General features: G+C 41.3%; 1 protein-coding gene across 1 annotated transcript in view; it reads right to left on the bottom strand.

Moving 5' to 3' along the window:
• prex2 (phosphatidylinositol-3,4,5-trisphosphate-dependent Rac exchange factor 2) overlaps positions 1 to 13266 on the bottom strand; it is a 156906-nt gene that overhangs the window by 55151 nt on the left and 88489 nt on the right. Inside the window, exons 20-25 of the mRNA XM_072688847.1 lie at positions 11575 to 11711; positions 9912 to 10029; positions 8975 to 9159; positions 6799 to 6960; positions 4269 to 4491; positions 3679 to 3886 (exon numbers count right to left, since the gene is read on the bottom strand). Coding sequence (XP_072544948.1) covers positions 3679 to 3886; positions 4269 to 4491; positions 6799 to 6960; positions 8975 to 9159; positions 9912 to 10029; positions 11575 to 11711 — 1033 coding nt within the window. The remainder of the gene's footprint in view (positions 1 to 3678; positions 3887 to 4268; positions 4492 to 6798; positions 6961 to 8974; positions 9160 to 9911; positions 10030 to 11574; positions 11712 to 13266) is intronic.

Raw genomic sequence — 13266 nt, 5'->3', positions numbered from 1 at the left:
TCAGAATGTTGGATGATCACCACCCCACCAAATCCCTAGCTCCTCAAATCATCCCAAAAGCATTTAATGGACACCATCATTCCAGAGAACACAGTTCCACGGCTCAATTCTGGAGGACCTCTAGTTAGACCTCTAATAGGTTCATGTTTATCTGCCCCAGAGAGCCATATTTTATTGGCAGTACTTCTCTACAACATTGGCAGCAATGGGTGCAACTTAAATTAGCTGAATGTGTTCATTAGAAGGGGGTGTCTACAAGGATTTGGGAGTAGGTATAGTGTATGTACGTTAAACAGTTCTGAAAGTGAGGAACCCTAGAAGCGTAAGAGGTTACTTCAGTACATTAATAAACACAAATGAAGAGATCTAAAGAGATCAACCCCATCAGTGTCTGCATTATCGGGCTACTGCTCTGACATCACCTTGGCTGCGTAGAGCTCGTAGTTTCCAGTCTTTCCCTTGCCTGAAGCTGTGGAGAAGCCTTGTTAGCCTTCACTGTCCAAGCTAACCGGCACGCTCTGAGAACAGCAGCAAGTGCTAATTGGCGGTGACAAGCAGCAGACAGCTGTGTCACCTCAACAACGGACAAAGGCACGCTGTAATTGTCAAGGCTGCAAACGGAGGGACTTGGAAAACTTTCACAATGAAATGTTAAGACTTCTGCAGCCCAGTGGACATTTCTTAACAAGCAGCGCATGCAGGAAAGGAGAGAGGAAGACAGGAAAGGGAAGCGGGAAGGTGAATTTTCATTATTGTCTTGGGTCTGTCTTGATGGTCAGGAGCCCTGGGCTATAAATTAGTTTGTTCTGAGTGACATTTACAGTTGCATTCCACTCCGTTCATCTCTGCCTGTTTTTTCTGCCCTTTCCATTTGAAAACACACAGGGTGACCTTAGAGTGTCCCATTTCCTGCAAAGGAAGACTCATCACACACACATACCACAACTGTTACAGTAATTACTGCAAATGCACTTCCAAAAACAAATGCTTGATGCTTAGTTTAAATATCTTCTAAATGATAAAGGACTGCTAAATCAATAAAGGACTTTTATTTTATTTAAAAAATTATATTTTAAAGTGCTGTAAAATATGTGATAAACAACAAGTTAAACAATTAAAATATTTTGTCATATTTGCCTCTAAATATATAATGCAGTGAAATGTACTATACGTACACTATATATATATATTTTACTATACCTGTATCTATTACTTTCAGTCATTTAGAAACATTGATTTAACCCTTTTCTGCATGGGGCTGCGCAATGGCAATAATGGTGTTCATGACTTTTTTTGTTGAAATACCATATAAAAGCTTATTTTTGAAAACTCAAGGCTTTTTATATGACATGCTACTTTTCAGCAATTTAAAAGAGGTTCGCCACTCTGAAGTGTGTCACACACACATTACACAAGCTGCCCTTTGCTGTGTTTGTTTATAAAAAGTACAATTATACTAATAATTAACACACTATCCACCCTGTTTTACGATATTAAAGAAAGCATTGTTCATCATTATTTTTACTGGATCGGATGCTAATAGCTGGCAGTGTCATCCCAGACTGACTAATACCCTACAGATTTTTCTTTTATTTTGGAGTATAATCTTCTTTGTTTAAGATGATGGAAAAGGCTTAAGTCATTTGCCTCAAACTCTCAGACTGACTGACTATCCTGGGGATTAAATGCAAGTACTGTTATGCCAGTTATTAATTAATTTCTTATAAGTTTTTTTGTTTTACTATATGTATTATTTACACCAATCAGCCACAACATTAAAAACCACTGACATGAACTGAGGTGAATAACACTGATTGTCTTGTATCCTGTACGTAATGGCGCCTGTCAAGAAGTGACATATATAAGGCAGCGAGGGAACAGTCAGTTCTTGACGTGTTAACGTGTTGGTTATGTCAGGTGTTCAAAATATGCAGTGGTTGGTATCTACCAAAGTCCAAGGAAGGAAAAACGGTAAACTGTCATCGCTGATGTGCATGGGTAGCGAAGGCTAGCTCATCTGCTCTGACCCCACAGACAAGCTACTGCAGCACAAACTGTGTAAAGAGTTCTAGGGTGCCGGCTACGTGTTGTGAACTCTATCATGTCCAAACTGGTCAGAGCTGTTTTAGCAGCTCAAGGTGAACTTCAATGGTTTTAATGTTACGGCTGATCAGTGTATAAACCAGTTATGGCTGCCATTCGTCTAGTGAAAGACACTAACTTTATGATATAACTCAGGATGTTGGAAATGACTCGGTTTGTCATTGGTTTAATTAACTAATGATCTTTCTCAGATAGGGTGGTGGAAACAAAACTGTAATATTTATTATTTTATTCTATTTTATACACTCTAGTGCACTCTAGTTTCTATGTTAATGTATTTATTAAAGTACAGCACTATATGAGCTATCCACAAGCACCAGAAATCCTTTTCTACCCAGTGGGGCTTTAAAAATGCTGCAAAGTAACTAAACCTAAGTAACACACTTGTAAAGTTTTAAAAGACAAAGAAATGGCTTTCCTGTGGTGATTCCCAAGCTGGTATTAGAACAAACACCGCAAACACAGCACCGTATGGAGTACAATAAAAGGTTTAAAATGTTCCAGCTATTAGAGAAAGTGTACTAATGGCTATAAAAGCAAAGAACACCACCAACAAGACATTTTCATTGCTATTTAGTTCAGTGCTGAATGCTTTCTAACACAGGACTAAGAACAACAGCACAATTACAGCACAATGCAGCAATCTCAGGCTTAAATAAAACTAATGAGGTTTTGATGAACAAATGCTATGTTACTGAACCTCTGAGTTCAGTGAGGACTCCAATAAAACACACTGCAGTTGTACTCAGGACCACCAAGCTGCAGGACATTTACTAAGGCGTGGTAGTTTCAAGAATAATGATTTCATTAGTTTGGTGCCACAAGCGCTAGTGGGACAGATTATGCATCTTATTTACGTAAAGATTTAGGGGATTTCAAGGGAATCATGCTTTAACATCCACAATTCAGGTAGAAAACGGAACAGCCGTGTCTAAGTGGCAGAATTCTTAAGATACTCCAGATGTAGTCAAATAGCCAAGAAACCTTTTTTTGTCCAAAGTTTGCTTTTTTAGTTTTAAACTGGTGTAAAGGCTAATGTCACTAACAAACCATAGAATCAATACTCACCCAAATATTATTCTGTAAGTATGTGCCCTAAACTTTTATTTTTTTTAAATAATCTAGCAAGTGTGTGGGCACGTACTTGTGGAAGAGGCTTTGGGTGAATATTGACTTACTGTGTTAGCCTTGTAGCTCCAATCTTGGCTGAGATGGAAAAGGGAAAATACACCTCAACAACTCATTGTGCTTTTTTTGTACTGTACACACTGTGTTGACCAGCTCTAAACTCGCTGGTCGTTGTAATGGAAACAATTATCATATACATAGGTGCTCTTTTGCTCAGGTGCTCAGTTGTAGCCCAACTCTTACTGCACAAATCATCAACCACCTTTCAGGATAGGTGTGTTTAGTAATTAATGGTTGTTTCTAAATTAAAAATGGCAGTGAGAACAGGTACATGATGGCTGTACCAGTAAGAAAAAACAAAACGATTGCATTATGGTGCACTGGTGATAATGGTAAAACACTTGAATTGAATTAAACCAAACCAAAGTATTAATAAACCCCACTCACTCATGAATCTGAGCAGTATAGCATTCCATTTCTTTTACTACAGCGGTCAGCTTAGTAAGAAGTTTGTGGTAGGTGTCCACTGTCAGCAGGTCATCCTCCCGCAACAGGAAGCGAAGACCGTGTCCCTCCGTCCGGCCCAGGCTGTGACCTGATGGAGCTGCCATACTGCCGATACAGTGCTGAACATACACCATGGGGTTCAGCTTACCTGAAACAACACACAGACAAAAATACATTCATATAGCAGCAGCCAGCCAAAACATAACAAGGTCAAGACAGGACACTCATAAACAAGAACACCAACAGAAAGCACCCTTCCATCATTTAATTTCAAAACAGCCTTTAAGTATAATTAGAGTATTATAATCATTAAGTATAATCACTCATTTTCAGTGTCAGAAAACACAGTTTCTGTTCTTTTCTGGAGACTCACTTTTAGTGTTTCTGCAAAATCTCAACATACATTTGTATGTGAACACAAGAAAGACGTTTACATGTAATACATGAATTACTCCCTAAAACTGAACCAACAGGCAGTAAAGTGGTTCACAAATTCTCATGAATTCGTCCCAACCCCCCGTGTCGCTTACCCTGCTCTGCACTGCGGCTTCCTTTCTCCAGAGTGGAGTTCTTCCTGTTATCCAGCTGGACCCCGAATGCACTGCCCAGAGAAGTGGTGGTCTTTGGGTAGGACACCTCCATCACATTAATGTGGCAGTTGGTAGGGCAGAAATCGCTGCTGTGGAGTGGAGACACCTTGGTCTTGGCCTGCTTAAACGTGGGCCAGGCTCGGTTCTTCAGCACCCGGGAAAACTGAGGAAAATAAATAAAAGGGATCCAGCCTAAATCAGTGTTCCTCAAACCCCAGATTTAAAGGACCTGTGCACTACATGACCTTTTTTCACTGTCTATTTTACCCTTAAAATTAAACAGGCTCTTAATGCAGGCTTTTGTTACTGTGCCTTTAAGACTGATCTAGGTAAATGACCTCTGTTCTGATTGCCTGCCACATTCAAAAAGCATTGCGGACTGAGACTCTCTTTGGAACTAGAGAATGAATGGGCTGGCTGTTGTAGGCTGAAAATGTGAGTATATTGTCACTGTCTTGCAAAAACCTATTTGCCATGACAGCACAAAGGGCCAGCTCAGGTTTTCTGTGGTATGGGCCCTTTAATTATCTGATTCATAGGATCAGGTGTGTTTGAATAAGAATAGATGTATTAGATCATGTGTGTTAGATAGTACATTTCTCTACATTTCTGCCCAGTACATTACATTAAGGTGGCCTTGGCTTTAACATTTAGCATTACTGCTCGTCCTGTGTTATTTTCCGCTTCGTGGCCAGTGCAGGTGTGGCGGCAGCACCTGCATGCAGTGCTGCTGACTCTGGGCATAGATTACTGCTGATAACACATGAATTTCATCCATCAACAGCACACTAGTTAGGAGAGTGCACACCCATTTACACTGAACAGCACAATACCCTCAACTGCACACCCTTCACCCCTGCGCCTCCAATCACAGCCTTTAGACAAACGTTAGCACTCGTGTGCCTGGAAGGTACGAAGAACAAACACATTCATCAGTCAGCAACGCAGACTGTTTATCCCCCTACTACCTTATTTATGCCCCTTCCTAACATAGTAGTGCATTACTCTAGAATGGCTGTTTCAGTGCCTCTAAAGGAAGCATTTCTTTAATCTACGAAGTTATTCAGCTATACAGCAGAATTGCTGTTTAAGTTATTTTCCCTCATGCAAGATATTGTGTTTACTTAACAGAGCTCACTTTAATAAGCTGATTCAGAGTAAATGACTCTTAGATGATGTGTTTATTTTTGATGCATGCAAACGAAACCAGATTTCCACCGTGGCCCTGAAACACTAACGAGGCTTTGAACTTTATGAATGGCAGAACTGCAGTCCTCAGACAACACTGAAGATGCACAGTCGTATGATGTTTTACTGTTTTACTGTCTCACCTCCTTTTCACACTGCTCAAGAAAATTTAACATCAACCAAAGTATTTAACCCCCCCCCCAACCAGAGTTATTGCATCTTCCACTCCATATACGGTCATGAGCCCCAGCCCTGCCCGGGCAAGTCATTTAACCCACCCAATCTATGAGGCTGCGGTTAACCAGCGCTAAAGCCTACTGGTAGATGAGCTGCAGCTGTTCTGGACGTTAACACTGCCCCAACACTGACCTTCCAGCATCAGCGGCTGGCCTTGACACACGGAAAACCTCACCTCGTCCCAGTCCCGGAACGCTGGAGGAGGGAAGTTACGTAAGGGCACTGGATGTTTGGCACTATTTATAACCGGTGAAGCAACAGCTAATTAATCCAATGCAGAGGAGGAGGAATGTCGAGGCAGATTACACGGAGAAAAGTAAAGAGAAAACAGAAACAGTCGCAAAAACGCTCGCAATATTTCCCTGTGCTGCTTCCAAATACAAACAGCTGGCAGGAAAAAGCGAGGGTGGTTCGCACACAAGACGGTTTCCGTTTACTCTGACTGTGCAGGGAGTCGGAAAAAGCCAACATAGACAGTTCAAGCGGGACGTGTGCTGGACACTTCAGAGGCAAATTTGTCACTGATAGTCTTAACACAGCACAACAAAACTCTTTCATCACTAACAATCCAATAAAAAGCCACCAATAGTGTTTGCATGCATCAAAGCTACCCAACCGCTTAGTTTCTAACGGCCACTAACATAATAACAGATGCATGGTGCTGGGTGATGGGGGAGAAGGAGGGACATCCCATCCACCCAGGGAGAACGAGTCCCTTTTTTCTCTCTGGGACATCTGGTCACTGATATCTGTGGCATCACCAGGGACCGAACTTGCGACTTGTGAGGACAGATACGACACTTAGGAGCACAGCAAAAGATGGCTTCTTAAGCTCCCTGCTGCTATACTGCGACCACTAACGCATAAGCCAGTCAAAGGAGCTCCTTTCAAAATCGTCTAACATGGTTTATAATGTGTTTGCTAAGTATTAGCATGTACCAGTTGATAAATGAACCTTAAAAGTCTAAAACCTGTTAAGCTAAGGGGCACTTTTCATTCACTCCATGCTAGTATGAACAGTCAAATTCCAGCTAAAGGTGTGTACCTTCCTGTAGTTGGTGATGCGGCGGTTGATGTGCTCCAATCTCTCACTGCACATGGAGCTGAACCTGACCTGCAGGTCCTCTGGGATGAGCTCAGTGCTGGAGTTTATCCGGCTACACGTCTGCACCAAAGCCTCATCATTCTTTGCCAGGGCTTCCAGAATCTGAGAGCAAAGAGAGAGGAAGTGAAGCACACAGTGAGGCACACCTATACTGGGGCTATGACAGTGGGATAGATTAAAAAAACTCGGAGTGTGCTATTCATAAAGTCACCATGCCAAATTGAATCGACAATCCATGTAATTTAACCAGGGGTCTCCAAACTTTTGCATGTGACTGTTTTTGTACTACTGTGGACAGACCACATATACAGACTATGTAACTCTATGAAGAAAGGTATTGGGACACCTGTTCATTCATTCAAAAAATAGTTCATCCTGCTTTAGCTGGAGTAACTGTTTCTACTGTCCACGGAAAGCTTCCTGCTAGATTTTGGAGTACTGCTGTGAGGATTTAATTGCACCTCAACGCATCTCAAAAGTATTGGACAGAGCACCATTATTCCAGAGAACACAGTTCCACTGCTCCACAGCTACATGCTGGGGGGGGGGTATACCCCCTCAGTCCACACCTGGCATTAGGGATAGTGCCAGCAAGTACATGTTTTCCGCTCCAATGAGTCATATTCTATTGGCAATGTGTATCTGAAGAGCTGTTAAAGAATCTCTAAAAATATAAGCTCAAAACTCCAACAAGGAACCTTTATTTTGCACTTGTTGATGCAACAGAAGAGATTTACAGCACAGTCATCAGTCTAGAGCACACTATAGAGTATGACAGTGATCCTAAATGGTGAGTAGACTCCTCCAGATGTGCTGGAGGGTAATGCTCACTGTAGAAGATATAAGCCATCAGAGAATGGGGGGTATTTCTCACAGGCTGAAAGAGAGGAGTGAGGGAAATTTAAGAGCGAATTTGGCTCCTGAGCCTTAACTAATAACCTAGCCAGCAGTGAGGACAATATTAAACTTCTGGAGTGAAGCTTCTATGAGCAAACCTGTCCCAGGCAGATGTCAGCAATACGGCAGAAAGTGCTGGCAGTTTAGGGACTTAGTAAACAAAAATACGTGCTTAACATCCAAAAAATGCAATACATCAAGACCTCTCTGGAGAGTGTTTCTGAAACACCATATACTGTATTACTGTTCCGTTCTTTTATAGACTACACTGTATATATACAGGCTCATTATATGAAATCTTAGACTGAAACAGCTTTTGCCACAGCAGGCTGCGCACGGTTTACAATGTGTTTACTGAGTAATAATCTACAGCAGATTGCATATAAACCTTTCATTAGGACAGCAAGAGTTTAAACATGCACACTTCATTCAAACTAATCTCACCTGGGTGCACTTAAATGATCTGCATGCCATTCTTTTAGCAATTACGGTACTGTGAACCAACCTAGTGGCAGTCATTCAAAGACACAAATGCTAAAAGACTTTTGCTTATGCTAATATTTGCATCTCTGTGGCTCTTGGCTCATTTCTCTACCTTCCCAGCTGTGTGATTTGAAGTTTGTTTACTCCTTCATTACAGTTTGGCCCTTAAAGGTGCTTTCCACTTAAGATCAGCAGCTTCTCCAGTAAAGACATTAACCCTTAGAAGACCCCTTAGAAGATAAAAATACATTATTATACAAAATACAGTTCTAGATATTGTATTTGAGTGACTACAATAAGCCTCAGCTAACAGTCTTCATCACTGACATCCAGTGAGAGTAGTGAGGTAGAGAGGTAGTTGCTGCATGTACATCCAATGACCACTTTTGGTTTCATACAAAAACATGTTTGTAATAGAGATGTATGAGTGTGAAGAACCTTTTAAAGGCCTAAATAATTTTTCGCTTATAAATATAAAGGCTATTCACACTCACACTTGATTGTAGCTTCCCATTCTTTATCATACAGCTTGTTAAGGGGAACTAGAGATCCCCAGCTTGCTTATTTGCTGCTGGACAATTTATCCACAGGTCTCCTGCCAGCCAGTGCACTCCAGAGTAGTCGGCTGAAGGCACTTAAAGTCCTTTAAAGCTAAACTTGAAGATGATTTTTTTTTTTATGATCTGAATTTGCAGAACAGTGAAACATTGTGGGTGATGTGTGTATGTGTGTATACCTTAGCTGTGAGGCTGAAGAAGCCTTTGGGCTCCACCATTTTCTCCAGGACTTGGCACTTGATGCCAGCCGTGCTGTCATATTCGTACGCCACTCCGTACTCCAGGTGCACGTTATCCACTGTAAGGCTCACGTGATCCTTCTTGCCATCAATCATAGCTATGGTGTTGAACTTGTCCATCACCTCTGTAGAGCAAACACATTTATCCACTTAGTCAGTACTGATTTGGCCTGCAGCTACAAGGCAATTACTGTAAATGGAAACGTCTACCATGGTACATGGTGCTAACTGCATGTGTAAATCATCACGCATGCATTAAACTGTGTGGAGCTGTGCAGTAATCTATATTAGACTAGATCATGTAGTTTCTGACACTGTATGTCCCACTGTTATCTAGAAATCTGGGCTGAAGTACATCACATAAACAGCAGTAGTAGCTACTTTGCTGGGACATTTGACCAGATAACAGCTCTAACTTGTATAATCTAACTCTGTAACAATGTGTGATCTACATTAACCCCCTAGCTCATACCAAAACTGTCCTGGTTTAAGAATAAATCTAAAAGCTCTAAATGGGATCTAAAAACTAATGGTCCTCACGCATTATTAACTGGTCATTCAAGTGCACCCAGTTTACCAGCTCTTTGCAGACAAATTGACTTAATAAGCCTTAAATGTGTTTATTTTTTGTTATGGGAATAACGTCTACAATAACCTTTCAACACGATGGGCTGCTGAAGCAGGAGAGCAACTTGGTATTCACTGAGGTGTATGATGTGAAATATTTCCCCTTCTACCAAGCAGCAGATGGAACTGCTGAAGTGAAATCTAAAGCGTCATGAGAGACATGAACTCATGTTCTCATTACTGGAATGAACTTCACATCAGTGGTCTTAATGTTATGCCTGATCCGTGCATGTGTGTGTGTATGTACTACCTTCCACTTTACAATCGAACACTTCCCCGTTCTCCTCTGAGCTGGGCTTTTGATTGGCCTTCTGGTGTTCCTCTTGGGCGCTCTCATTGTTATTATAGACCCACTTTATGGAGTCTTGCTGAAATAAGAAGCAACCAGAAAAAGAATACCCTTAAGCTCGGCATTGTGGATTTGGTTCATTTGGCAAATATGCTCAGTGCTCTACAGAGCATTTCTAACCATAACAGAGGATCCTTTAACCTTTAGAAGACACAAAGATTAACGAGCAGGGAAGCCCTGTGGAAAATTGAAATGTCTAAATGTTCAGTTCATACCACATTTGACAGTTCAGGTTTGTAAGTTATAAGCATTTGAATAATATTGAGGCGGGGAACCTAGTCTTCTCAGCAGTATCACTGTTTGGCACTACCAGCCTTTGAATAAACACTAATAATGCATTCTTGCAAGAGACCACTGTGAACAACTGTGATCTTTTCAATACTCAAATTTCAAAACTACTGTAATCTCTTCAGACTTCTCTACACTCTGCTCGGTCTACTCTAGCTTAAGTGCATTTTAAATTATAGCCAAGTAGACAACAAAGCATGTCTGTAAGCCATGCTAGTTAACAGCAGCTGGATGCTAAATGTACATAGAAATGTAAACACACTCCTCGTTCACTCCTAGGCCTGATGAAAATTAGAGACCAGGCAGCTGACCACACTGCTCTTCAGTGCCGTCCGGGCCTGGCTGTCTAACCATCAGCTATGTAAGACTTACTCTCTTCACACTCCAGCAAATGCTCTCTGCCATAAACCACTGCCATAAACCCCCTCAAAGCCCCCCTACAGCCCTAACCCATGGTTCCTGGAGCTCTACCCTGCTCTGCAGGAAGCAGACCTCCACCCCTGATGCCAACTTCACTATTATAGTTGGGAAAAGACCTGAGCTGAAGTGTAAGCTCTAAACTAAAACACTGGGCTTTCTCCCACAGTGCGGGCCAAACACACAAGAAACAAACAGAAGAGAGTACAACACAATAAAGTGTAAAAGTGGGAACAACCGGCAGAGTTGAAATTTTGGTTTTGCACGTCTGAATGTTTAGTCTGTCTGTCTAAATACAGTACACACGTCCAATAAGAAGGTTTGAAAAGGACAATGATGAAATATATACTATATGTTCAAATGTTTGTGGACACCCTCTGCTAATGAATGCATTAGAAAGTTGCACCTAATGCTCACACAGATGTAGAAATGCACACACAAACTTTGTCTAGGTCCTGTAGAGAAGCACTGAAAGTATAATAGGACTCTCCATGCCAATTGTTGGCTAGAGGAGTATAAAACCTTCCAGTATTGAGCTGTGGAGCAGTGGAACTATATTCTCTGGAATGAAGGTGCTCTATCCAATACTTTTGGGATGAGTTGGGGAGATGGGGATGAGGTGGGGTGGTGATCATTCAACATTCTGACCTCACTAATGGTCTTGTCACTAAATGCGATCAAAGCACAGCAATGTGTACAAAATCTAGTAGAAAGCCTACCTTGGATATTAGAGACAGTTGCTACAAGAAAAGCAGGATATATTGTCAGGTGTCCCAAAACTTTTGTCCATATTTATAAATAGTGTGTATATTGGGTTAAGAACGTAAAAATGCTCTAGTGTACTGTGCCTCCACTGTACCTGAGTGGGTCTGCGGTATTTCCTGCAGGCCGTGACGTGGGCGATCACGCTGGCGTGACTCTCCTTGCTCACATTGATGCCATTGACCTTGATGATGCACTGACCCGGGTGCAGTCCAGCTATGGCCGCAACTGTGCCTGCAAAACACGGACCGGCAGCATGAGGTCATGGGACTAGACCAAATACTGACAAACAGAGAGAAAGAGACATGCAGACTGACAGACAGAGACCGGAATGGAAAGAGACACACTAAACAGTTTTTCCTTTGGCATGTTTACATACAGTGGTACAAACATGGACGGTCACTCGCCTCCAATCCACACACACTGAGTCACCTTCAGAAGAGTCACTCCTTCTCCCATTTTTGAAGATTAACAATTTATCTTAACTTCATTTTCTGAAGTATGGGGGAAAAGTGAGTGTGTGGCAGGACCAATTCATTATCAGTCATTCGTTTCATTGCTTTGGCGGCAGCAGTTCATACCAATTCATGCAAATAAAGCTGTTTAAATATCAATTTCAGTCTGAAAACAGCACTGTGGATGAATGCAGTACCGCTGATTCTGTGTAAACGTCATCTAGGAGCTTTTTCTTTAAGGCTTAGAGAACGGAATGTGGAAGTGACTCGCAGACTAAATATTCCCAGTTTGTTTTTTTAATCTCTTTAACACACACTCAACAGCTACAGGCTGTCTTTCAGCGCTAAACAGCAACGTCTGTGTTAGGAGTGTTCACACTGTCCTGATCATGTTTCATAGTCTAGAACTCTGAGCGCTTTTGCTATAAAACTTTCTCACTCCTCCATAGCGACAGCTACAGTTTCTAAATGTTGTCTGTAGTCCAGGCTGGATAAGCGTATCTATAGCTGAAATCAAGCTGGGAAAACACCTGCATGCTTTACTGCTAAATGGTGGGTGGGTGAGAAGCAGCGTCCAAAAGACACAAAAAGAATGAATGCTCCTCAGGGTTTACACAAGACAAGAACAGCCGATTTCCCTTCATTTAGGGCTGGGTAATACAAAGATATTTTATAGCTGTTGTGCTATAAAATATCAATATCACAATATCACAATTTGCTTTTCTGGGAATTTTGTGGATATTGTGGACTGTCTAGGGTACTGCGTTATAGACTGTTATCTTTGAATATGGATTAAACTACATAATGTGTGATTACCTGATAACTAGCTATTGTTTTAACCTCCTAAACCCTGTTTGTAAGCCTACACTTCTTTACTCTCATAACTACATTACAGGCAGAATTAACATCAGTTTAATAGGTCCTAAAATAGAACTGTGTGGGACGTCACAAGATTTGCTAAGCCAAATGGTTATCAAATAATAGATAACATGTTTGTGCATTAGGATCAGTTTGTGCAACATGATTAATAGCTAAATAAAAATCATTGGCTTAAAGGAGTTCAAGGAAAAATCCTTAAAAGCACCTAGCAACCGTCCTGCCACACAATAACAACCACTTAGCAACATTTTAGCAACACCACTGCAACCATATAGCAATGCCATAGCCTCCATCTGAGATACCAATGCAAAAGCCTAGCAAAACAAGATCAACCACTTGGGATATCCTAGCAATAACCTTTATCTAACCACCAAACAACCAATGCAACTGCAATATACATAATAAAAAAGAACCTAATTAACATGTCATAAACAGTCAATAGCTATCTACGATGT

This window comes from Salminus brasiliensis, chromosome 1, assembly GCF_030463535.1.
Source record: "Salminus brasiliensis chromosome 1, fSalBra1.hap2, whole genome shotgun sequence".
Classification (NCBI taxonomy): Eukaryota; Metazoa; Chordata; class Actinopteri; order Characiformes; family Bryconidae; genus Salminus; species Salminus brasiliensis.
Note: the sequence above shows the minus strand (reverse complement) of the source record. Positions and strands in the feature narration are given on the sequence as shown.